The sequence below is a fragment of the Gymnoscopelus braueri genome, assembly GCF_963280865.1.
Source record: "Gymnoscopelus braueri genome assembly, chromosome: 12".
Lineage (NCBI taxonomy): Eukaryota > Metazoa > Chordata > Actinopteri > Myctophiformes > Myctophidae > Gymnoscopelus > Gymnoscopelus braueri.
Genome location: NC_137614.1, coordinates 34,833,748 through 34,858,898, shown reverse-complemented (window position 1 = coordinate 34,858,898; position 25,151 = coordinate 34,833,748). Strand labels below are relative to the sequence as shown.

Sequence of the window (25,151 nt, the reverse complement as noted above, 5' to 3'; positions counted from 1 at the left end):
GTGCCAACGGGCCAAAGTGCACCGCCACACCAAGGCCCCCTTGGCGCCGTTCCTGGTACCTGAGCGGCGGTTCGACCACGTGAACGTCGACCTGGTGGGTCCTCTGCCTTCCTCCCACGGCTTCACCTACCTGCTCACCATGGTGGACAGGACAACCCGCTGGCCGGAGGCCGTTCCACTGTCTTCGACGACGACTGCCGATGTTGCCCGGGCGTTCATCGGGACCTGGGTTGCTCGTTTTGGCGCCCCGTCTGACCTTTCCAGCGATCGTGGCCCCCAGTTTACGTCTGAGCTGTGGAACGCTGTTGCTGAGGGCCTGGGCACAAAGCTCCACCGCACCACCGCCTACCACCCACAGGGCAACGGCATGTGCGAACGTTTTCATCGTGCTATGAAAGCTGCTCTGCGGGCCAGCCTCACGGACAGTGCCTGGGTCGACAAGCTCCCGTGGGTTATGCTGGGTATCAGGACCGCTCCCAAGGAAGATCTCCAGTCCTCATCTGCCGAGCTGGTTTATGGCCAACCACTGCGGGTCCCGGGGGATTTCGTTCCCACCACCACGACTCCCTGGTCGGCTTCCCATCAGCGTTCCTTGCTCCTGGATCAGGCCGCGGCCTTTGCCCCTGTCCCCACTGCACACCACGGCCTGCCTCAGTCTCACGTCCCTGCGTCCCTGCGGTCGGCAGAGTTCGTTTTCATCCGCCATGACGCTCACCGCGGACCCCTGAGGCCCCCATACGATGGCCCTTTCCGGGTCCTGAAGGTCGGGGACAAGGCCTTTGTCGTCGAGGTCGGTGGCAGGTCGGAGCACATTTCTGTGGATCGCCTTAAGCCTGCCCATCTGGATTTGGGCCGGCCTCTGGGCCTGGCACAGCCCCCACGGCGGGGACGCCCTCCCGCCCCTTCCCCTCCCCTCAACAGGCCAGGCACGGCCTCCCAGCCCACCTCCCGCGCCCCTCGCCTCCACACGCCGGCCCCTGCGCCTGTCCGGCGGAGTCGTGGTGGTCGGGCCATTCGCCCCCCTCTTCGTCTAAGATGACTTCCTTTTTCTGTTATGGTGAATTCTGGGGGGGCCTGTGTAGTGACTGTCTTGGGGCATAATTCACCACGGGCTCTTTAAGAGAGTGGGGGGGTCTGATTTCCATAATTATATATTTTTTTAAGTTGAAGAAGTAGTGCAAATAGCAGATCTACAAGCTCACAACACAGTGCAAAGCGACGCCTTGTGAGCTTGTAGATCTGCTATTTTCACTAGTTTGGGTCCTGGGCAAACGTCTAATTTCTCTTTTGGGTCTCGAGCAAAAAATGTGGGAACCACCGGTGTAGTGGTCTAATGCTCAGAGTCAGATGTAAATGCAGGATTACTCTGAAATTTTGAATGTTATACATTATTGATATTACAAATTGGTTTACAAATTGTAGATTTGATAACGCCAAATTCTTACTGTCTAAATGATGTACTATCTAAATTGTACAAGGTAAAGTATTTCGTTCTCACTTGCATTTTGCTTCTTTGACACGAGAGCTGTGTCAGTGGTTTGTAAGGGGTTTAAAATCTTGGGGGAAACAAGTTCAACAAACTACACTGACTACAAAACTGAAACACGTTAATAAAAACAATATGCAAGTATAATCAATCAATCAATTCTTCAGCGGTGGTCTCTTCATGTTGTAGTTTAGTAATGAATGGCTCAAGCTGCTCTCAGAGCCCCTTTTATGCTAGGTGAGTACAGGTGATGGCCCAGACCCCCACCCCTGGCACTCCTGGTACCCCATGAAGACAAAGGCCACGCTCTGCTGAATGAATACGGTGGTGATTAGCTGCCTGCCCGCGTGAATGGACGAGGAGGCGGGCTAATGGTCCCATAGATAATATATATAAGAAAGGCTAGATGGCTCAAGGGGGCGTCGCAAGCGTAGCTCAACCGCGGCCATCTTGTATATAATTATAATCATGGATTTTATATGAAAATAACATTAAGTATGCAGTATCATAACTACATCTTTGGTGTTTACAACACACCAAACCGTACCATAGACATAATGTTATGAATGAGCGAGCTGACTGTCGCAAGATGGCCGCCATGTGGCAACGTCGTAGTCCATTGGCCAGCAGCGCGGGTGAGTCATCTAGTGTTTATATATATCTATGAATGGTCCGACGTCTGGATTTGTTTCACTTCCTGTTTTTCAGTCAGTCTTTTACTTCATTTTCTAGGTGAGGCGAGATTTTAGTTCCTGCCATTTTTAACCACTTAGCTTTGGCTATTAAAGTCCCAAGACTCAAGACCCAAAGGAGTCTTGAGTCAAGACAGAGGCTCCCGCGGAGACATCAAATTTCTCTTTTGGGGATTGAGTCCCAAGACTCAAGGCAAGAAAGGAAACATGGCCGCAATAAATGGATCCAGGGAGAAAGCGTGGCAAAGTATTGCCGACAAATTAAATGCACAAGTCGTCCAAAAATATATACAATTTATATACAAGTCCATAAATATATAATTCAGTTAGGCTTAAACATGAGGACTGTATAGTGAATATTGGAATTATCGCCTACTAATCTACAATGCGATAGCCTATTATATGCGCCATGCATCCAACCAATATGTCTGAGTCTGTGCCTAGGAATGTGTCAAAAAACATCATCAGCAGAGATTCTAAGGCAGTTGTACTCTGTAACAGTAAAGGGGTTTCAGGGGAAACCAGCAAAATGAGGAATAATTTAATAAAAGACTGTCTTGCTAATAAAGCGTCATGTCTCTCATTTTCTACAATGTATTTGATATTACCTTTATATTATTTAATAGATCTTGCATTTCATCCTCTATATATTGTCCAGCAACCTTTATGATATAGGCGAAAAAAGATAGTAGACCTGTGGGAGCCAGATTGCTCAGATGCCGAGGTTCCTGTGCTGGTATTCAATCCCATGATCTTGTGGTTTGAAGTCAAGAGCTCTTCCGACTGAGCTATGGATAGAGCAGCCGCAACACAAGCAGAAGTCACAATTTTAACTCGCACCCTCGCCAGGGTCAAAAACTTTATATTTGAAATCCGAACGTTTATGTAGATGAACGGGTCAAAAATGGAGAAACTGCAAACACCAGGTTGAAGTTCATCCATGACAGTCATGACAGATCCAGACTGCACTAGCGATTTGTTTACATTCGACCGCATGGCTCATTTGCATAAGACGTTACCATATTGATTTTATCCCACTGTTGAGGGTTAGGGTTATGTTTTATATATTTTGTTTAAGACTTACACTGTATTTCCCCACTGGAATACAGTGACTGATATGAATTAATAATATACTGGACCATACGTAAAATTAAGAATAGGCCTACCTTGTGATGTCAGTGACATTTTATTTCAAATGAAAATAAAAAATAAGAAACAGTGCAGTAACAATACGTTTTCGTATAGCAGCAATTTTGAATGTACAATATAAATATAAATATATTGTCTGTCGGGCGGAAACCTCATTATGGCCAAAACTGTTACTTTTCAGCATAAACATTCTAAAATAGCAAAAACAGCAGATCGACAAAAAAAAACAAGACTCACGCAACATAATTTGGCAAGACACTCCATCTCCGGTTTACTTCCCACATCTGCGTAGTCTCGTGTCTCGCGTAACTATCTGCGTGAAGTGGGCGGGGGTCCCGGTGGCGGTAACGGCGGTACCGGCGGCGGTAACGGGGGTAAAAAAAAGGCACTTTTTTCGGGCTTGTAGATTTTTCGCATAAGAATTGAATAAGTGTGTGGAAACTCAGAGTCATTGGTTTGTGATTTACTGCTTAAAGGGCAAGACCACTTTGGTATAGGAGGTTTGGGTTGTGTAGTTACCTTGCCATCATGATGTAACTCCAAAGGTGGACAAGAAATAAAAAATAATTTCTCCATTGACTAGAAATTGATAATTTAAAATATGCTCCTCATTGACTTACATTGTACAGTGAAGAGGGTCTTTTAAACCCGTAACTAATCATTTATATGTGTGTGTGTGTGTGTGTGTGTGTGTGTGTGTGTGTGTGTGTGTGTGTGTGTGTGTGTGTGTGTGTGTGTGTGTGTGTGTGTGTGTGTGTGTGTGTGTGTGTGTGTGTGTGTGTGTGTGTGTGTGTGTGTATGTATGTATGTATGTATGTATGTATGTATGTATGTATATATATATATATATATATATATATATATATATATATATATATATGTGTGTATATGTCAGACATTTTTTATAATATACAAAAAAATCTCTAATATATTATCAAACATCTAACAACAATATGAACTAAAGTGTTAACAGAGTGACAATGACATATCACATGAGTCATTGTGAAACAATTATGATTCATGGTCACACTCTATTTCAGTAATATAATTAAATTGATTATATCTTATTGTATTTATTTCATTTTATTTGAATGCAGGGTCATTAAAATGAGTCCATATACAAACACATGTGTTGAATTAACTGTGGAAAAACTTGAAGAACAAGGCACTGGATTATTTGGCTGTTAGCCTACCAGGCTTACTTCACAGCTAAATCTCCATGGTAACTAAAGTAGGATTGCGTACATTTTCTTTCGTGAAATCGAGTCATGGATAAACGTATCCAGGGTTCTCTGGCTAATAATCTGGCAAGATAATTCAGCTTTCATGAAACCGATTCATCGCTAATCCAGGATAGTTGTTAAATCCAGGCTTAACCCCTAATACTGCTTTCGTGAAATAGGCCCCAGGTGTGATAAAACATCAAATTAAACTGAAAACACGAAAACAAAAACCACCTCATCTCAAATAACTTTTTATGTATTTATTTATTTTTTATTTTTTTACATCTTTTGACATACAGAGTAATACCTAAGTGTTTGTATGTGTTTCTTATAAACTTGTAACCCATATAAAATGACCTATAAAATTACATTGGCCTCTCAAAACAAAAAAATAGAAAATAGGGCCCTGAGACCCAAACCAGGAGTTTAATCTCAGTTCTGTTATTAGGTTAAGTGTTAATAGGATTTTTCTGTGCACCAATTAATTGGTGCACAGAAAAATCCAGAGCGGTAATTACATTCTGAGAGTTAAATAATTCTCTTAATTGCTGTGTATGCAGGGTGGATCTGCTATTTTTTGCTATTTTTTAAATGAAACATTTTTGAAATATTTAGAAAATTTGCCCAAAATAGAGACACCGTGGTTAATGTGTTTAACATACTTTTTTATTTATTTATTAAATTGTTAAATTGTGATTTGATCAAACATAAATATCAATGTATCAGGTATTTACTGAAATTCAGTCTGACCAGAAGTGGGGATTTCCCCACCAGCAAAAAAAAAAGGGGGGATATCAAAAGATATCAAAAGGAAGGGCATGGATTTCCCCCTGATCCTCCCAGAAAATCGAACCCTGTGTGTATGTACTGTTGGGAAAATGATCCCATGCAGATGCTCAATTCTGGTACATTCCGGCAGGTGGAAGTTCTTGGCACGACCAATGCGGAGGGTAGGGATCGATTCGCCGTCTATGTTTCCTATCCTCAATCCAGTCAAAATGTGCTTCCTGAGGAAACCACAATTTAGATTTACAAGGGACCCACTTTTCTATTCTCTCCCAGTGTCAAGGCTGCTGTTGAAGCAGGAGGAGGTGGTTGTGGCGGAGCGTCCGGAGCTCCGTCAGTCTCCCCAGCAGGCGGCCAAAGCGCTGGGGTCCCCCTCTGCCCAGGGAGCCACACACCCTGGACAACAGCTCCAGGACCACTTCCTGCATGCTCTCCACACAGCTGGTGACATGCAGTGCTGCTCGGTCTACTTTCACAGAGAGAGAGAGAGAGAGAGAGAGAGAGAGAGAGAGAAAGGGGGCTGAATATGTGCACTTGCCAGATTACCCGCGAAAACCCTGGCGCCACCAACCACGCTATTCATGTCCCAAAAAATATACAGACCCAATATCTCTTGGTGAATTTAAAGACCTGACCATATTACCAGATACTGACCAATGACCATGATATTGAACATGATACTGACATGATACTGACCATGACACCGACATGATACTGACCATGATACTGACCATGATAGGGCCCTGTCACATCAGGCCACTCTCACAGCACTGAATGGCAGGGCTGTCGTGGCCCTGTCAGGCCCTGTCACATGCCAACAACATGCCAACAAAGCGTTGCATCGTGACAAGTTGTTGGCTTGTAAATGTGTTCTTTTCGTCAAGCAACACCGCCCTACAACGGCGTAGAAATGAGGCTGTAGCATTCTTTCCAGAAAATGTTCCACCTGTACAAACCCCCATCTTCCATCATTACCCTAAAACAAAACGTGCAACTACACACAATTCAGAAAACACACCTCATTTGACTGTTGAGTTAATGAGAGAAAAAAAAATCACCCCCATTGAGAAACACTACAAGCACCATGAAACTTGCTGAGCTCATTCAAGCTCCCCGGAAGATGAACGCTATCTGAGTAACCCTATGACCTTTGCTCTAGTGCCACCCTCAGGCCAAAATATCAATGTTTCACTCGATATACATACAGTATCTCACAATCTTATGAGCAGATTCCAGGGTGAACCCTACTGATTTAGGTAATCCCATGGTTTTTCTTCTAGCGCCACCCTTCTGACAACTGAAAATGAGAAACTACCATGGAGAAGTACAGACTCTGGTCTAGGGGCTAATAGTCTTTTTTTCTTCTTTTTTTTAACCTAGTTAAATAAAGGTTTTTAATAAAACAAACTGTACATGTGACCTGTGACTTTGTGTTACTGTACTCAGCCTTGCAGAACGGTGACATCTGAGTGCAGAGCAGTATTATCACTGAAATAGATCCAATGTCCTTGCAAAGAGAAGAAATCTATAACTAGGGCTATTCCAAAAAGGACTGCTGAGATAGGCTTGAGTTAATCATTGTGTAAGAATCATTTGGGCATCACTGTATCTGAACCTAAGGGACGTTCTTAGTAATTATTTGTGCAAATGGGACCCTGGCATCCATAATTTGGGCATCCCATGTAGGTGAAAAACATTCTTTTTTTTTAAATAGTGAAAATAGATGATCTACATTTAGATAGGCTGTTCTTGCCATTTGTTGTACAATGAAGTATATAGGGCTTAAGTGATTAATGCTCACAACAGAGAGAATGACAGACTTGACTGACTCTGACCTGAGCAAAGCAAGGCTGTAGCAGTTAGCAGGACATATTCGGCCTCCGTCACTCGCAACGCTGTCATGCTGTGGAAGAAGTTAAACACCGGCCCTAGAAAATCTTCATTGACATCTAGACAAGAAAGACAATCAGAAAAAAAACTTTTAATATTTTTGGGTATTGAGACAGAAAGTTGAGAGGGAGACAGCGTAGGAGAGACAGACAGTAGGGAAGCTGGGAGGGAGGCAGTGTAGGAGAGGGAGGCAGTAGGAAAGCTGAGAAAGAGACAGTGTAGGAGATAGTAGGAAAGCTGAGAGGGACACAATGTAGGAGAGACAGACGTCTCACCTGAACTGAAGGATGTCCCACTATGGAGCTTCTCCCTGGTCTCCAGGCTCCTCGGCCAGTCGTGCGTTGAGATGCTGAAAGGCTGCAAGGCTGCTAATAGGAAACACATCACTGAAATGCCTTCCCAAATAAACCTGGTATAAAAAGACTCCAAACACCTACAGTACTGTTGCTCGCTGAGGGATCCTACAGACTAGAGGGACCATGAAATCATGGAAGCCAGACATAGGGGACCACAATGCTATAACATTACCAACCATATTAACCTCGCCCTATTTGTGGTTCCCCTTTTTAAGAATAGTGTACAGGCTCACAACGTGTCATGATGCGAAGTATTGTGAGCTTGTAGATTGACTATTTTCGCTGCACAATGATCCCATCAGATGGAGACGAGCTGCACTGTCATGTCCGGGTTGTCTGTCTTTCGCTTCTCTTGGCCAATGTGTGTGTGTGTGTGTGTGTGTGTGTGTGTGTGTGTGTGTGTGTGTGTGTGTGTGTGTGTGTGTGTGTGTGTGTGTGTGTGTGTGTGTGTGTGTGTGTGTGTGTGTGTGTGTGTGTGTGTGTGTGTGTGTGTGTGTGCGCTTGCCGTGTGAGAGAGGGAGAGAGAGAGAGAGAGAGAGAGAGAGAGAGAGAGAGAGAGAGAGATAGAGGGTTTACCTGGGCTTGGTGCTGTGGGATTGTGGGAGAACTGCTGAGCTGACATGAGGAACATGACCTCAAGTGAGCAGCTGGACAGGAGGGTGCTCTGGTCCGAAACGTCCAAGAGGTCAAAGCCTGCAAGGCAGACATCATCTGTTTACTGGATTTAAATCTTTACGTCGGTCTCTGTGTGTGTCTGTCTGCAGCTATCCTTGTTTACCAGCCTTTTGTTTCATAGTTTGCAGCTAATCTGGTAAACCACTGGTCTGATCCGAGACACATTTCTTGTGCACGGTGCCAGTAGGCCAAGGAAGTAAATCCCTGAATAATTTTTCACATATTGTGAATTCAAAATCTCAGATCCACCTTCCGCCGTCCAGATTTAGATTCCACATCACAGGTTTGCAGGTGTAGAAGAGTGGGTGAAATTCCTTATCATACAAGCCAACATTTGCAGTTTCAAGAAAATGGTGAAGAATAGAGAAAGTCAGATAAGTAAAATTGTCCTAATATAATACGAGCAATGTCAAATATATACATGAGGTGCATTGGTTGAAAATAGCAATAAATGTAGGCAGTTAAAATAGCAACAGATATAATCACAGACTCTAGCAATTAAAAAAAAAGAAAAGGCCTCTAGTTCAAGACCCTTCATATTCAGGCAAGACTGAAATCATCAGAATGCCATTATCAACTGACATCAGAGATCCACAGGGAACCCATGCCATTAGTAGACCTCGTCACATTTTCTTATATTCTCTGAGGAAATATGTCCATAATCTACCAAATGAGATCAAGTTATGCAATATATCATCACCATCTAACAGCAGGAAATAATGCTAAAATATATGTATTTCAAAATGCTTAGACCATTGACATCATGCATGGACATCTTTGACAGTACCAGTTGAAGTTTTGACCCAAGATCTGTATTTCTTCACAGAATGATTCTAGAGACTGATTCTAGAAGATACAGTCTGCTGTTCATTGGACATTCTATTCTAAGATGTGTTTTGAGTTGAATTCCTAACATGCCCACGTCTATGCACAAGAGTAATTTGGTCTTTTGAAAGTAGTGCAGCTTTAGGCCATCCTGAGCTGTATTTAATGTCCCATTAAAAATGTCCTTGCTACAGTTCTACCCTAAATATGCTATGGATGTATGTAATTAATTAATCAATTAGATCATGAAACTATAATTGGTCTGTGATGGGGTTAACGCTAAATCGTGTTCAGTAAAAATTGATTCTCAAACAACTTGTCTCTCCAGATTGATCAACAATTTACGTGACCATGATACTGACTACTGACATACTGACCATAACACTGACATGATACTGACCATGACACTGACCATGATACTGACTGACCATTATACTGATAAGATACTGACCATAATATACTGGCATGATACTGACATGATACAATTTATCAATTTACTCTGAAGCCAAACAAGTTACTACAAGACAACCGTATCATCAAGGGCATGCCCCACTCCAGCCACAAGCTGTTCTAATCCCTACTACGACCGTGGCCAGGCGAGGAGGCCTACCGTAATATCATGTGCCAGACCATCACATTTCTGAACAGCTTCCGCTGTTGAACAAGGCTTGATGACCGCCTGTCACCAGGCTAGCATGTCAACTGGAACACTCTCCTTGATTACTGACTGTTTTCCTCTCTTTATGTGGATCTGTTCCTTTATGCAGACTTTACATTCCCTGTGGACCTGCCATGTGGATTCTTACCTGTGAAGTTTCTGTCCAATATGGAATACTTTCTTTCTTTTTTTGCACCTTATGTCTAATGTTCATACCTGCTGCTATGTGGACCTGTATACCGATGCGTTACCATTTTTGCAGATTATGTTTAACCTCATATTGTATCTGCTGGTTTTATGCTATGTGAATATATGTAGATATCTTAGATTTGTCTTGTTCTCCTAGATATGTTTCTTTACTGTTTGATTTTTCTCCCTCCCCTTTCTTCTTCTCTCTTTCTGAAAATAGAAGAAATGATGGAGCTTGAATTTCACCCACTTCTTTTCACCTGTAAACCTGTGACGTGACAATAAAGTTAATTCTTGGAACGCTTGAACATGTACAGAGTAACCTGTAACTCAACACTAAGCGTTTACTCTCCTTCCCTCTTCGATGTGAAAACAAGGATATTTACCACTTTATGTCTATGGCAGGGTTTTGTGTTCACAGGAAAGCATTGATCCAGTCCTTCTTACCCGGCACTGTTCTGGAGAACTGCAGCAGTCTCTCTAAGTGTGGTGGCATTACTTCAGACAGTCTATCTTCATCATCTTCGGCACACGGCCAATCGAACATCTGCACAAATGCACATAGCAGCTTAAAGGTGGTATTTATTTTGTGTTAAAACAAGTGCTAAATAGCTCTATTCTGATAGTAGTCATTGCTATATATATAGTGTTCAGGGGTCTCCTCTTTTGTCGGGATACCAAGTTTATCCAGTCAGGAGAGAGCACTCATACAGGATACAGGATAAACAAGTGAAATCGGAAGTGATTAAAAAATAACATGAGCACACACAATTAGAACTGGAAAACTATTTATCACTGAAAGTGATAAATGGGTTCTCCCTGATTGAATGACATTGGTGTCTCACCTGAAAATTACATTTAAAAAAATAATAATTTGGTAACGCTTGCTATGCATCCCATATCTTAAATGCCATGCTACACTGTGTTGTCCAATGTAAAAACCATAAGAAACGCCCTACACTATGTCGTTCAATACCTTCAAAACCTACTAGTAGTATGATTATATGTCACTGCAAGTGGTCATTGGGTGCTTCAATCAAAGGAAAATATATAGCATTCAATTCATAAAAGAATAACCCACAAGGCTTTCTGCCTACACCTTCAGGAATGTAATAACTTTACTTATAGCACACATAGACCACTTATAGTGACTTATAATCACACTATAGTGCATTATAACAGTGATTATATTATAAGATTATTATAATGCATTACAACCATGGCAATTTATGATCCTTGCCAAAACAAAACTCTTCTTATAACTATAATTATAGCGTTATAAGCAGAATATAATGTATTATAAGTATGCTTATAATGCATTATAGACATGGGATGCATTCTGCTTACTAAAGAGCTGGAGAGACAGGGAGACCCCTGTACCCCCATAGAGCTTTTTAACAAAAACAACTGTTTTAACCAAAGAATATCACAGCGCCTTTAAAACAAACTGCCAGTGACATCACAGGGTTTCTCAGAACACAAGAGACCTCAGCAAAGTGAGTGTGTCTAGTGACCTGAAAGTCACTGCATATACAGTACATGTAGGGGTGGTGAATTGGTGACCCACCCTGTTGTGTGTGTTCTGTGCCCTGTACTGCCTATGAGCCTCCACCATTCTGTCCAACGCCAGCTTCTGTTCTCTGGATAAACTGGCCGATAGTACCTACAGTACACACACACGCACGCACGCACGCACGCACGTGCAAGCACACACACACACACACACACACACACACACACACACACACACACACACACACACACACACACACACACACACACACACACACACACACACACACACACACACACACACACACACACACACACACACACACACACACACACACACACACACACACACACAATAATGCATAACGGAATTACAAGCGGTTATGTAATATTATTGTACGTTTCAGATGTTTTTGTGCTTTGTTACAAGGTGTAAATAGTGTGTAAATGTGTAAAGGAAGTAGAAGAGAAGAGAAGAGAAGAGATGAGAAGAGAAGAGAAGAGAAGAGAAGAGAAGAGAAGAGAAGAGAAGAGAAGAGAAGAGAAGAGAAGAGAAGAGAAGAGAAGAGAATTGGAAAGAAAACGTAAGAAAAACTCAACTAAAAGCAAAGCTCTGCTGAGCTCAGTGTAGAGGTCTACCTGTCCTTGCAGTCTGCTGGTGGAGCTGACCCTCCGGCTGCTGTCTGTGCTGTCCTCCTCTTCCTGTACTCCCCTGGCTTTGGTTCCCTTCCTCAGCCTCTTGGACTGACACTGCACTTCTGTCAGTAGACCTGTATGGGAACACATGCACCACTCACTCAAACCCCTGCTAGGAGCAGGCTGCATGCTTTTCTAACCAAGTTATTCTATTAGCATTAGTGAATTTGGCATACTGACTGAAAGCTGAGCATTGCTACAAAATGCTAACAAGCGCCCAGTAGATATTTCTCTGTAGTGCCGATTTAAAAACAGTGTTCGACTATTTGATAAGAACCTTGGGATGTGCGAACCCTGGGATCAAACCAAATATAAAAACCTGAGCCATGTCATGTTTTATGCCCCCATCGGCTACAACAATAGCCACTATATCTTAGGATCACCTGGATGTAATTTCAGGACATTTGGCTAAAATTTCCGCTTGGACTCAAGGATGAACGGATTAGAAGTAGGAGGTCAAATGTCAAAGGTCAAGGTCGCTGTGACATCACACATTTATATTAATTAAATTAATTCCTTCTTCATTCACTACATGATTATTGCATGCTGCAAGTTTTAACAGTGTATTTTGCATGATTTTCTGTACAGCACTTTGTAAACCCTGGTTGTGAAATGTGCTATACAAATAAAGTGGATTGGATTGGATACATATCGTCGGTGTCCGGGACGAACCAGCTAACTCATTTTTTTTCATAAATCAACGCTATTGAACACCCTTTACGTCTGTGTAAAAGATTTAAACATTTGAACCAATGAAAAGTATTAAAAAGCGCCTCTGACGAAACCTCCCAACTCCCAACATTGGATCCTCAAACTGTCCGTCAAAAACAAACAACTCCCCCTCTCTACTCAGCTGCAGCCTTTTCACAACACAGAACAGAGCGCTTATATAATATAATATAATATAATTATATTTCTAGAATCTATGAAGTGTTTAATGAAGAGAGCAATGTGACAAGAAGAAAGGAGTTGATAGCATTTCTGTCACGACTCGCGCTACTCGCGCTACTGAAACTCCAATTCTGTGAACCCCTCTTTGCAAAAGTTATTGTAATATTTAAAGTCCTGTTTATTGTTGTTGGCCTATATAAGTGTCATGAAGCATCAGGGCCTTAATTCACACGTTGTTGTTATGCATTGTGAGCTTGGAGATCCATTGTTAGCTTTTGGAAATGTGTACCCTTTTGAAACCTCTCCCTCAGCAGCAAGTGGAGCTATTGTTGTTTGGACACCTAACTCCATTTCAGCTTGTTTTCTGCTCGTCTGAAACTACTATCTCCACTTGCGCTGGATTTGGGTAAAGTGGTGATAATATAATGACACATGTATCTGACGATATATAAAGTCACTATACCAACTTTGATGAGGCAGTATTGCTTTGTTTTAAAAATATAAGGTTTTCTTCATTTCCTGAAAAACGTATATTTTGTTTTTTCGTTTCCTGAACAATGAGCGTTTTGGAGTTAGCAGGTTCGGGCTGGACAGCAGAGATATACTATATGAGTCTGGACAGACATGGATGTAAATGGCAACTGGTTGGCGGAGGCATACAACCACAATGTGGTATTTCTAGTTAACCGTCTTCTGTGAATCTTTTTCGTCTTTTAATTTTACTAGCAGGGCTCCTTGCTCTCAGCAGGACACTCCCAGCCAAGGTGAAATGAAGTTAAATAAATGCACTTGATCATCCTCATTATCATCCATTATGGGGCGACCAGTGTTCAGAGACCGCGGTTGGTCCTTACATTCAGCCAGCATGCCCACAGCTCGACATTTCCTCAGGCGACAGTCTTGACACTTCCTCCTCATGTACATGTCCATCTCACAGCTGCCGCCACTCTTACAGCGGTACACCGCCTTTTTAGTCACACTCCGCCTGAAGAAACCTGAAACAACCATGTCGAGCGATAGCAAAAACTTCATTGTGGTTAATGTTGTTGTGTATAAGTGACAAAAAAGTCTACAAAATAACTGTTAAATAGCTCTATATATAGCAATCATTGCTATAGAGTGTTTGTTTGTTCAAATTAAGCTGATAAATGATCTTTGTGGGGTTCTGAAACTTTATTTTCTGTTTACTGGGGAGATGGGGAGACCCCTGCTGTTAGTGAACAAACACCATAGCAATGCTTACTATCAGAATGTAATGCTTCAACGTTTATTACCTGTTTTTCTTAAATACATAAAATAATAAAATAAATAAAGCTTTTCAAAAGCGTTAATGCCTAAATGTCCTCCAGTTATGGTACAACCCACCCACAGACTAAATCTTTCCCATTACCTTTGCATCCCTCGCAGGTGAGAGCATTGTAGTGATACCCAGACGCTCTGTCCCCACACACCACGCACAGCTCGTCCTGCACCTTCACCCTTCCTCCAGGCCCCAGTCGGTTCCTCCGGCTCAGGGCCAGGCCTCCCATCCCAACCGGCCGGCCCAGACCCAGGCCAAAGCCCAGGCCCAGGCCCAGGCCCAGGCCCACACACTGGGGCTCGGGGCTGGGATCGCAGGGAGCCTCCAGGCAGTGAGGACTGTAAGAGTAGGAGGGATGGTAGGGTTGGGAGGAGGCGGAGGAGGTGGAGGAGGTGGAGGACGACGATGGGGAGCCATAGAGGGAGAAGGGGAGGTTGATAGAGCTGTACTGCTGCTGGCTGTAAGGGAGCGCCTGGAGGTCAGGGTCCTGGAATGGGAAGCCCAGAGGGTCGCCCAGCATGTCTGGATGGGATGGGGGTGGGATAGTAGTAGCACAAATAGCCATGGCTTATATGAGAGGAGTTTCATCATGATTCAAGAGTTATATGCCAAAATGTGAAGTGGGCAGTTATAGTGCCACCAATTTGAAACATTTGGGGTGGCGGTTCTTCCTGGGCCTACTCAGTCCAACGGTGCTGTTCACAGATGGACATACGGACAGACGAGCGGATGAACGGACGGACGGACAGGAGCGAAAAACATAGTCTCCAGCCTTTGGCTGGCCAGCCTGGTGGAGACAATAATGAAAAAGAGACCCCTTAGAACACCCACTTGATTGCGGTCTTGATTTATTATTTAATCAACTAATCACACAAACAGATGCACAACGTTTTGGCCTTGCGCCTTCCTCAGTGTATGTGACACATGCAATTAAGACTGCAATCAACTGAGTGCTCACCATTATTTAATTTTTTAACTTTTAGCATTTCACCTTTGACTAGAAGCACCCTTGTACTCATTAGAGTACAGCAGAAGTTACTGTGTTAAGTAATAATAACTCAGGACTTATTGGTCAGAATGTTTTGCTGTTCCTGTCCTTGCCTTGGTCCTGCGAGTCACTCTGTAGCACGGCGGTGTAGCTTGCCGAAAGGAACCGTTCTTTTTTGACAAGCGACACTGTTGTGCAATAGATTATAAATTAAGATAGACTTTTCTGCACAGGTCTGGCCTAGGGGGAATCCACTTGCGTAGTTAATGACAAAACAGAAAGTGAATGATCATTCCATACAGTGCAATTGTGACGGTCACGTTGCTGTAGAAAGACAAAGTGCACTGTAGGAATGTGATCCTTGTTCACCATCTGACGTGATTCATCTGTGACCTCGTGCTTTTTATTGGTCTCAGGGGACATAATAAAAAAGTGTGAGACCGATGGTCAACTAGTTTGAACCCCATGAACAGGATGCAGCTGAGAGGTTCCAGCGCCGTCTGCCTGTTTGATAGTTCTTCTGGACATTGTCTTTTATGGTTATGTATTTTGTTTTGCGGCGCCTGGCGGAAATGTCTTCAGAGTGTGGAACAGCAGCTTGTGGTTTGTTGTGTTCTGTGCATGTTGCTCTGCAGAGGAAACGTGTGTGGCCACTAGTGTATTCTTAACCACCTCAACCCTACATACTTAGCTGACCAGGTTCCCTCAGGGCTCTATACTTGGGCTGCTCCTTATTTCCCTCTACACCAAATATTTTCGCCAAAATCAACCAATATAAAAGCACACAAAGCGTCAGTCGAGAGCTTGTAGATCCATTTTTTGCTAATGTTTGCCGCAGAATAGGGACGCTAGGGTTCATGTGGTTAAATCACAGCTGAACCACAAGGGCTGGGTTTATCCGGAAAGTGTCCCTGATTAAAGGGAGAGCCTGTCCAAATGCCAGCATGGTTTTGAGACAGAAATTCAAAGGACAATTTTCAGGAGATATTGCATCATTGGCAAGACTGAAACATGAACTCTGATTTCATAGGAAGCAAGCATGTCATTTGAGGGTTGAAGAATTGTTTTAAAGCTGCAACTTATTTTAATGAATAAAATGTAATTTTATCCAATCTGTATGGTAGCTGTATGGCTAATACAATATAACTCACACATACACAGTGGCAGAATGGGTACAATTTTAGACTAAGATTAGACAATTTTAGATTAAAATTAGACAATTTTAGGGTAGGATTTTTCTTTTTAGGTAGCTACTGATTGCCCAGTAGTACTGCCTGAAGCTCATAAGCTTCTGGCAAACCATCTCCCCTTACCGAGTGAGGACGGGGTCTTGAATGAACGGTAGAATTTTGCTCACTCATGCTGGAGACCCAGGTTCGAATCCCGGGTGGGACATGAAAACAGATTTCAAACAGATTCCAACTTTAAGTGCTGGTTAAGACACTCACATTTTGAACTGCCATAGAGTTCCATGGTTGGGTGTCTTAACCACAAGGCGGCCATTTTGCTCTCACATCATAAGTCTGGGAGGAATAAACCCACACCCGTTGAAAGAGAAATTTACTTCTCGTGTCATGTCTCAGAGTCTTAAAGATGGGGTGCCATGATATTTTTCAACCCTAAAACCTGATCATAAGGTATTATTATTATGTAAGGATTTTTTTCAAAAAAAAAAAAGTGTACAGTTAAGGTCCTTACACACCGGCGAATATGCGAATATACGCAAAATTCGGACTCGTTCCGAATAATTAAAAGACGCTTTTTCGCTTCGCGAAACTGATGTGGACGCTTGCATTGACTTTATAAGGTTTTAAAAAAAAACGTATTTATTCGCATGAAGAATTCGCCCCGGTGTGTAAGGACCTTAAGTGTTAAAATGTTGTTTTTATGTGGACACGCCTCCAGTTCATTAAGTATACCTGGTTCTCACCTTAGCACCTCCTCCACCACCTTAGCACCACCCACCTGTCCTAGTCCCTCCTCCTCCTTCTCATGCCCACACCTGTTGTGTTATGATAATGAGGGGGAGGGTATGGCTTTGTGATGTCACTAAAGCGCTGTTTCTCTATTGGCACGTTTGACCCTCAAGGTTTCAGCCTCCAGGAAGAAACTCCAAATAGTCAGAGAAGACATAAAACACCATAAAAACACCACCGGGGGGCTTAATGAAGTTCTATCAACCTCATAGACACATGAAGAACAGAAAAAGTGCAAAAACATGGCACCAGCTCTTTAAACCTGACACTTACTAGTAGCGGCCCTCACACCTAAGTCGCACCGTCGATCCGACCAATATGCCCACATATGGAGATCGCTGATGTCATCAGTTTATGCCCATATTGGGCATGCCCCCTTTTGTGCCCATATATGGAGCTGACTGATGCCATGATGACATTGAGGTAAGACAACACACTCCATATTTGGGCATGGCTGCATTGGCAACTCCTTATATGGTTATGGCTGAGTCATAGTGACATGAGATGAGCATGACGAAGTGGTCCGCCAGCCAGCCCGCTCGCCTGCCGGTCCTACCTTAAGGCAATTTTAATATATGATGTTGCGGGGGGAGGCTTTAGAAGGGGATATACAAGTAAAACACACAAAGTCATTAAATTAAACTGGCTACTTGACCACCTTTTTCTAGAGGGAAGGTCCTCTTCAACAAGGGATGAGGCATGGAAATAAACTTATGTTTGTCTTTAATTGAAAACGCTCTTTATTATTTTTTTTCTCTGACTTAAGTATATACTGTAAGCTTTAAAAACACTGAACCAACAAGCACATATAAAACATATACATACAAGATTGGGCTGGTGTAACAGAGGAGGAGAAGGAGCACACCAGCATGAAATAATAGCATACTTTACCATGCTTTTTAAATTACCAGGCCTCATGCCGATACATTTAAAAAAAAACATGGCTTTAAGCTCTTCCTAAGAAATGCCATCCTTACAGCAGGGGAATCTGCTGAATAAAAGCAGCTCACCCTTTTATACCCTGTGCCAATAAACCCCACCCTTAACTAGAAACGAGGAGCACCTGGCTGATGCTGCCCTAGTAGTAACAGGTCCACCTGGTGACACATGAGCTGGTCACCTCAAATATCAGCTCTACAAGCTCACAATGCGCTACATGCACAGCATTCCATTTTCAGAAGGAAAATGTGTCTTTGCACTTGAGTGAGTGTGTGTGTGTGCGTGGGTGTGTGTGTGTGTGTGTGTGCTGCACAAACACATGCATCAACTGAGAAGAATCACTGAGTTGATGGAGTTGACCAAACCTAAACCTTTCATAATTTCTCCTCTCCTTGTCTCTCTCTCGCTCTCTGCCTCTCTATCTTTCCAGATGTTTCCTGTCCCAACTAGTGTGTGTGTGTGTGTGTGTGTGTGTGTGTGTGTGTGTGTGTGTGTGTGTGTGTGTGTGTGTGTGTGTGTGTGTGTGTGTGTGTGTGTGTGTGTGTGTGTGTGTGTGTGTGTGTGTCCTATGTGGTTCTCAGTTGTGTGACAGAGCCGTGGAAGAGCACTGTTTGTAAACCATTGCAGCACTGTGTAAACACTCCTCAACCTCCCATCTGTCCCACGCACGCTACGCTAACAACTCTTACAGTAACTAGCGGACCCCCAGCGGTGCTCGGTCCGTTCTGACCCCCCACAGTGGGGAGGGCTTTTTGTTTTGTTTTTTTACATGGGGTCTCAACTCTCCATTATAAATAGCCTATCCAAAAAACACACTCTCAGCCTCCCTTGTGGATTGGAAAGCCGGCCAAACTTCCTCGGAAGAATTTTTCCATGTCATCGAGTACTCAAGAGCAGTAAATAAAAAGCCTTAGCGTACATTCATCAATGTTGAGAGTGAACGCGGCGATGCAACGCACGTGTAAACCGCGAGCAGTGGACGGAAGCAGGACTAGCAGCTTCTTTCACATCCTGATTGGCTAATGCTAATTGGCTACTCTTTTTGAAAATAGACATCTACTGGCTCACAACACGTTGCATCGTGATGAGTTGTGAGCTTGTATGTCTGCAATTTTCTCTTCTTTTTGTTTACATTGCTCAGATCTGTGAAATATTCTTTATATTACTTGTAGATCTGCTATTTTCGGTTATATTTTTTAGATTAGACACATAAACTTCAAGCAGTGGATGGAAGCCTGGCTAGCAACAACACTCACTCACACTGTGATTCACTTAACAGCACATGTGATGTCAGTGTTTGCTGAGCATCACTGATAGGATGCAGCCCCGTTACACACTGAATGAAATTAACACAATTAATACATGTGTAAAGAAAATACTCCACTAAAAACATCAAATGGACAGAAATGGCTTATTTGAAACCTGAACACTGTAGCTTATTCTGTTTGAGATCAATTGAGGCCAAAAAATGATAATAATAACATTCACGAAATGTCATTTATTAAAATAGTAACCACAATATGTTGTTATATTTTGTAAGAACTAATTGACAAGTTGACTGAATGACAATATCAGCAACAAGTAGTTAACAATAGCAATGACTTTCGAATCCCTTTCAGTCCAATTTCAATATTTATCTCCTTCAGTATGGACAATATGGATGCATCTAAATAAGTGCATGTGACCTTGTGTAGTAGAAAGTAAAGAGCTGCTCTCACCATAATACTGGAGCTGTTCTGTGGGACAGTAGCCATCCGAGGTTGAATGGTACACTCCGGCTGACATGCTCGTGTCCAAGTCAGTCCACTCTCTCATCTGGACGGATCGACTCTCACCCTGGCTAGTAATACTGCAACTGTACAAACACGTGCATGCGCACGCACGCACACACGCACACACACACACACACACACACACACACACACACACACACACACGCACACGCACACGCACACACACACACACACACACACACACACACACACACACACACACACACACACAGGATTCAGAGGGTTACAAGGGATCTGGGATGCTCTGAGACTAAATACTGGAGCATGCAAGTCTCTGAGCCGTCTGTCCTCCTGATATCACTGGCTATTTTTACAGACACTGCCCCCGCAATGCCACAGCTCAAGAAGTCCAAGGAACAGAGGAGAGGAGAAGAGCACAGCTGAGCTCTGGATGGGCTGATGAGATGGGGAGAGGGCCTGCCATCCCCCAGAGAGAGAGAGAGAGAGAGAGAGAGAGAGAGAGAGAGAGAGAGAGAGAGAGAGAGAGAGAGAGAGGGAGAGGAGAGAGACAGTCAGGGGATGGCCAGGATGAGTGTGAGAAGATGAGAGAGGGACGGGTCTCGGTCCAAGCAGCTGGTCCTGGCTGGAACTTCACAGACCAGAACGTGGGATGGAGGGATGATGGGATGGATGGATGTGGATAGAGAGGGAGAGAACGTGCTCCCTACAGGGATGAGACTCCGGTCTCTTGTGCGTGTGTGTACGTGTGTGTGTTGACTGTGGCTTGATGAAATATTTCTCCATCCACTGAATGCAGTAGTAGTAGTAGTAGTAGTAGTAGTAGTAGTAGTAGTAGTAGTAACCTCTCCCCTGCCCTTCTCCGAAATTTATCAATGTACATTTACGCTGCAATTAACATTTAATAATATATGCGTTTAAGCAAGTGTACGTGGCCATGTGAGTGAGACCATGTTTGTCCTGTGTGAACCCTGAGAGTATGTTTACTCTGCCTCTTGTTTGCCACTGTTTCTGTTTGTGTTGCAGTTAATATTGGACAGCGGTCAGCAGGATTTGGGGAGATGATGAGGGAACTCTGTGCTCGCCTGCATGTCAGAGTGAAGGCGCTGGGGCCTGGACAGCCTGGAGGGCTGGAGTGACCCTAACACTGGTCCGTATCTCTCATCAGGGGGGGTGTTTGACACACCGCGTGCTTACCCAGGATTAATGGTGTCCTCCCACCCAAAGCACATCACACTCCCTGGTTCATTATGCCAAAGAAAGGCTTAAGACTAGATAGCAGTGGCTCAGGGGACAGACACACTCTCAATGGTGAGACCCAGGCAGGGATGTGAATTTAGTTGTAACAAGGTATGTCTTTAGAAGATTATGGAAGAAAAAGAAAAACGCCTTCAGACTCCGCAAGGTACAACCCAAAAACTACCGGTAAACAGAAAGAAAGTATGTTTGCACCAAAACTCGAGCCAAATAACTGCGATTTAGTGCCGTGTAGGAGCTGTTGATAATGTGTTAAATCAGTCATGGGACAAAAGGCAGAGTTCTTTATCTGAGATATGACCGGGATCAGTTTCAAGTCCACCAGGCTAAAGTCAAGCTTGACCTGGACATGTGATCATATGGTCAGTTCCCCTGAGTCTGTAGAGGAATTTGCATCCCTGGTGGTAAAGTAGGCTACACGGTCTAATGAGCCACGTAGTAAACAGGGTTATTGACGACACGTCATCTACTGAGACTCAAAGTGAGCAGGGTTAGAGATGATGGTGGAATAGCAGACAGGTGAGTGTTCCTTTGTTGTAAATGCAGTACATTACAGACTGTGAGATTTATTCCTATTATGGGTTGAGTCTCCACCAAGTCTTTTGGGATATTTTTAAACACGAGACAACATAGCCTACAGTGGAGGAACTCTGTGTCCATTGACATCAATTCATTGTGTGTTTAGACATTTCTGACTCACAAACACATTCTCACTGTGACACATTTGTTGTTACTGACTCAACTCATGAACAAGAGGTGGTAACTTTCCCGTACACAGCCATGTGTCATGTCCTAATGTATCCCTCAAACTGGCCTTGACCTCTGAGGAAAAAAGAAAGGGGGTGGGGGGGGGCTGGACAAGAAAGCAACTGAGCAGCAATGATGAGCATGCTGAGCTGACAGGCCAGCTTGTGGTGTTCAACTATTAAGCATTCGACACTGATAGATGGGGACAGTATTTAGGAGGGCACACATGTCACCATGGATCTTGCGCTGTGGCGGAGGTGTCACATTGTTGTTGGACGGTGGCCTGAACGCCCGGGCTCGTCCCACAGGGACGGGAGAGCGCTGTCACAACAGGACAGGAAGAAGAAGAGGAGGGAGAAGAGATGGGGGGAGGCGTGGAGGGCGGAAGGGGTCTGAGAGCGGACTTAAGACTCTTAAAACCTCTTTGGCCCTGATTCACTTTTGAGCAGTAAGCATGCCATAAATCCTTTAGACGAGGACTCCTATACATAATGTCCAGCTTGTGTCTCTTTATCAGAGAGCTGTTTGCTGGACGACACAGCCTCATAGCGGCCTGGGCTGTACTGTTTACTGATGGCAACAGGAAACAGGCGCTTAGATTAGAGTGGCCTTGCTGCAAAGGATTTTGCGGTTAAAGTCCATGGCTATTGTCTAAGCACGCGTGTGTGTGTGTGTTTGTGTAGGTGTGTGTGTGTGTGTGTGTGTGTGTGTGTGTGCGTGCGTGCGTATGTCTGTGCATGCATGCGTGTGTCCGTGCGTGCGTGCGTGCGTGCGTGTGCGCGCGAGTGTGTGTGTGTGTGTGTGTGTGTGTGTGAATTTTGGTGGGAGCAAGTTAAGCTATCAATAATGATGTTAGCTATGCAAATTATGAGGAAGGCCATGCAATTTCTAAAATAAGTATATTTATATGACATACAGTATATTGCCTCAGGGAATTTTTATAACACAGTACAAACATTTACACAGTAACAGATTTGAAAACAAAAGATTCAATTGTTATTAGAATTCAAGGTAATACTCACTGGAATGCCAATGATCAAATTCACTCAATTACCCACAAAACAACATCACATACAAGCACATGTCATAAATCAAACCTAAAGCTTAGGAAGCCTCATGTTTCTCCTGTCTACTTGTGGAATGTAAAGCAAGGGCATCACAACAGCCCACTGTAAGTAAACTAGAACTGCACTTCTCCAGTGACAGAGCTATCTTAATTTTTTTGGGACACAAGATATATCCCAGGCACCATTCCCATGTTTTTTTTAAACCCTGCGGAGTCCCACCAACCAATTCCAAGTTTTAATCTCAAGATCTACACTTTAACTGACAGTTACTGTAAACACGTTGAAATCCGCAATTAATTTATCCATTTCGTCCTTATTTCCCTGAGTCACGTCTTACTCTGACAGTACAAATATACACTCAGAGTTTAAATGAACACAGGACTGTATCGAGTGTGACCTTAGTTAGGACAGAAGACAAACACTACATCATTCTGACATCCACTGCATCTCAAATGAGCACTTTGATAAAAATCAATGTTCAATTCAATGCACTGATTTGGACTTACCAGTGTTGCTGGTGGTCTGTCTCGCCTGCTGCGTGTCTTGATATAGTTTTGGGCTCAACCCTCCCCTCACATTTTGTACTATTGACTGCAGTCCAGCCTCCAGCCTCACACACTGAACTTGCAAAATGTGTACACATACAGACATGTATGTCCAAACACACACACACACACGCACACGCACGCACACACACACACTCGCACGGCACGCACACACTCGCACGGCACGCACACACACACACACACACGCAGTCAACAGAGCATCCCTTTCAAACAAGACAATTACTCAGAGTGAAACCGTGCGTATATTACAGTATGTGATTCCACATGGTGAGTAGCCTACTGTATAGCCATGTTACTATGACTTGTGACGTTAATGCAAAAACAGTTCCCACTTAAAATAAATGGGAAGTGATTATTTTGTATGTTTTACATGCAGGAATTAGAGAACGATGGGGGGAAAAAAAGGGAAATAAAACCAAAAGTAATACAAATGAACTACAGCTTATGTGTGGTCGACAGGAGACTGGTCCAATCAGGTCGTATACAATCAAATCTTGAATTTTAACTTAACTCTGAGAAGTTAACTAACACTCAGGATTCTGCTGTGTGTACTTCTGGTCAATGCTATTGGTTGCTTGTAGTGTTGAGATGTACAGTATGCCATCTCATCCTCTTAAGTCACTGTAGAAGAGAGCACCAACTGAATGACTAAAAGCACGGATTTAATATGAATATGAATTGATGTACGGTGAGTTTACTGTGATACATGACTGGCCAAGACGTCAGCAGAACGACAGGCATGTTAAGAGAGCCTAGGGGTTTGCTGGAGCCGTCTCATTAAGACATTCCCAGTATTGTGTGTTTATAAACAGCCTCTTGTTCATCCCCTTGATGGATGGCTGCTCCCTATCAGTGTCTCTTCCTGCTCTGCTCACCCCCTGCTCCGCTTAACAAGCCCTCTGCCACTGTTTCTCAACGGTACACTCCATACACACAGATCTCCTCGTTGAACCTTGCATGATAATTCTTCTTCTGACCTTGTTTCCTCACTGGGTGGGCCCTTAATGTCTCTTATGTGTGTGTACATGTTTAAGTGTGAGGGAATGTGTGTGTGTGTGTGTGTGTGTGTGTGTGTGTAAAAAGGGAGGGATTCCCAGTGACAGCGAGAGCAACGAGTCCACTAATGAAGAAGAACAACGTGGTTGTCAGGGCCTTTCCAGGAACAGGTCAGTAAGGAGGTCCAACACAGGCCTAGTGGGCCAGGGCCTAAAGGTCAGGGGTCAAAGTCAAGTAAAGGACTCGGCCTTAACAGATTTGAAAAATGAAAGTGGAGTGCACAAAGGAGTCCAGTGCTTGAGCCCTGGGTTCATCAGACGCCATGCTTTTAAAATCACATCGGTGCTTCCCTCAAATGACACTGTTACAGAATGTTATCCCAATGGCTTGGTTAAAACAGAAGGAATGGAGTGAAACACCTTAAACAGCTCACAGTCGATTTATGGTAGATTGCAACTGACCAACTGAAGAGATTCAACATTTAACACAAACACCAAACAGATTTTGGTTCTGAATAAAGTGACGGCAAAATAGAC

The 25,151-nt window shown here is 43.5% G+C and overlaps 1 protein-coding gene across 1 annotated transcript; it reads right to left on the bottom strand.

The window, feature by feature from the left end:
- Positions 1-5,614: 5,614 nt before the first annotated feature.
- On the bottom strand, positions 5,615-20,049 carry nr1h5 (nuclear receptor subfamily 1, group H, member 5; the record flags this gene model as incomplete). The annotated part of the gene is made up of 10 exons (XM_080444522.1): positions 19,950-20,049; positions 14,419-14,850; positions 13,883-14,023; positions 12,081-12,211; positions 11,497-11,592; positions 10,377-10,476; positions 8,159-8,275; positions 7,502-7,594; positions 7,172-7,285; positions 5,615-5,802 (listed from the first exon to the last, which is right to left on the bottom strand). The coding sequence occupies exons 1-10, from the start codon at positions 20,044-20,046 to the stop codon at positions 5,615-5,617; spliced, it is 1,509 nt and encodes a 502-aa protein (XP_080300648.1). The 5' UTR covers positions 20,047-20,049.
- Between the last annotated feature and the right edge of the window lie 5,102 nt (positions 20,050-25,151).